We start from the raw sequence: 2,337 nt of genomic DNA, 5'->3' as shown, positions 1-2,337 counted from the left end.
TAATAATAATAATAAAATATATAAAAATTTAATAGATAATGATAATACTCATCAACAAAATAATAACATATTTGATTATAATAAAAATTATGTAAAGGACCAAAAATATTTAAATGATGAAAAATATATGAATGATTATAAAGAATATTATGAATTTAAAGAAAAGTACAAACAAAACAATTATGAACATATTATCAAAAATTTCATACATTCAATTGTGAAACAATTAAAACCTTACAAAAAAAATTATTATAATAAGATTATTAAAATCATAAACAATAATAAACTACAAAATGTATTCATAAATATATTTGAAAAACAAAATAGTAACATACAAAACAAAAATGATGATACACATAAAAAATTAGAAGAATTACATATATTCGATCAAAATAAAATAAAAAATAATATACACGAAAATTTTGAAAACAATAATTACAACAATGATAATATATCACACATTAACAATTATAATGACAACAACATAAATAATAATATAGAAGATCAAAAAATTAAAAGAAATGAGAATTCATCATGTAATATACAATCACATGTGAATTGTGTAGAAGAAAATAAAATGAAAGAAAATTCTTCTTTTGAAATTGTAACAAGAGAAAAATATATATCATATATAATATATTTTACACAAACTTATATTAAGAAAAAAAAAAAAAAAAAAAAAAAATATATACAAGATAAAAACATATCATCTATTAACATTTTAAAGAATGAACAAAAAAAAAATACTTTTATCGATAGTATATTAACATTATGTAATTTCAAATTATATAAAAAAAAATTTCTTAATAAATTTAATTCTGAGAATATTTATATATTACTCTTTTTTGTTTATTATGTAAATAAACAAATAGATGATTTGTTGACTTGTAATCTTTTACCAAAAAAAAAATAATAATAAAATAAAATAAAATAAATAAATACAAATTGTTTTAATATATACTTATGACACAATTATATATTAAAAAATTGAAAAAGATGGATATACAAAAAAAAAAAAAAAAATAAAATAAAATATTCATTTATATCTATTCGGTTATTTATTAAAATATAAAGGTAAGACCATTATTTATAAAAAGATTTTTCTTATACATATGAAGGAATATTAAAAAGTAAATATAATTTGTTAACCATTTTGATAATAATATATTTTTTTCATATTTCCTTATTATAAAAGGTATTTGCTTATTCTCAATCTTACTACAATGGCTTCTTATTAAATCTACCACTTCATTGTAATCTAAAATTTCTTTTTCATCACATTCAATTTCAATCTATAAAATAAATAAAAATAAAAAAAAACAGAAGATATAAAATAAATAATGTCGTAGTTATTATATATATATATATATATATTAAGACATAAAAGTAATAATCCTCATTTTATTATGCATATATTTTATTTTATATTTACCATATTAGCTAAGTCATAAATTATTTTGTTAATAAAATGTAGTGGTAATTTATTCACCCAGCTGACTAGCCAACTTTCGGTGGGTATCCAATAATCTGCACAATGAAAAGGGTAAAAAAGTATAAGCACATAAAAATAAAAAAAAATGGAAATGAATAAATGAATAAATAAATAAATAAATAAATAAATAAATATATATATATATATATATATATACATATTTATAATATTATTTTATTTTTATTTTTTTTTTTGGTGTACCTTTGGTTGATGAACCTTGAAAATAATTACTCTTCAATATATGATTTAAATTATGTATATTAAAGAACACATGTTTATTTTTGATTATCATATATACCAAATTATAATTATCAATTAAGTTATGAGATAATATATTATTTATAAAGTCTAATAAAAGGAATAAAGAATAATAATGATGCTGTGAAGATAGTAACCATTCTTTTTTTAAAACTTTATTTAATATATTAATTATACATTCACATGAATATGTATTCATTGATTTAATATATACACTTATATTAGTAAGTATAGTAATAGACATATCAATTATTCTTTCAAATTTTAAAAAGAAGATGTTATCATTTATTAATGTATTTAAAGCACATATTACAAAATCTATATAATTATCAAATTCATAAGAACTTTTTAAAATGTTATTATATTTGATTTTTTTTTTTGTATCATATTTTTCATTTAAATTCTTACATATATTTTTATTAGATGACAATTTTAATATAATAAATAAACAAATATAGATAATACCATCAACTTTACGTATATTATATTCTTCACGTGAAATGGTTTTATAAAACTCTTCATTATTATATAATATATTGTCATTTGTAATTTTGTTATTTATATTGATATATTCCTTATTAATTTGT

General features: G+C 16.2%; 2 protein-coding genes across 2 annotated transcripts in view; one reads left to right on the top strand and one right to left on the bottom strand.

Annotated features, from left to right (window-relative positions):
• PGSY75_1433200 (hypothetical protein) overlaps nt 1-913 on the top strand; it is a gene marked incomplete at both ends in the record, with an annotated part of 4,014 nt that extends 3,101 nt beyond the window's left edge. Inside the window, one exon of the mRNA XM_018788022.1 lies at nt 1-913. This exon is cut by the window's left edge and continues 3,101 nt beyond it. Coding sequence (XP_018639394.1) covers nt 1-913 — 913 coding nt within the window.
• Nucleotides 914-1,061: 148 nt separating this feature from the next.
• The window catches only part of PGSY75_1433100 (putative membrane protein), a gene marked incomplete at both ends in the record, with an annotated part of 3,420 nt that continues 2,144 nt past the window's right edge, over nt 1,062-2,337 (bottom strand). Inside the window, 3 exons of the mRNA XM_018788021.1 lie at nt 1,062-1,292; nt 1,433-1,527; nt 1,694-2,337. The exon at nt 1,694-2,337 is cut by the window's right edge and continues 1,753 nt beyond it. Of these exons, the coding sequence (XP_018639393.1) occupies nt 1,062-1,292; nt 1,433-1,527; nt 1,694-2,337 (970 nt within the window). The remainder of the gene's footprint in view (nt 1,293-1,432; nt 1,528-1,693) is intronic.

This window comes from Plasmodium gaboni, chromosome 14 (genome assembly GCF_001602025.1).
Source record: "Plasmodium gaboni strain SY75 chromosome 14, whole genome shotgun sequence".
Lineage (NCBI taxonomy): Eukaryota > Apicomplexa > Aconoidasida > Haemosporida > Plasmodiidae > Plasmodium > Plasmodium gaboni.
The sequence above is the reverse complement of the archived record's forward strand: the minus strand, read 5'-3'. Positions and strand labels throughout refer to the sequence as shown.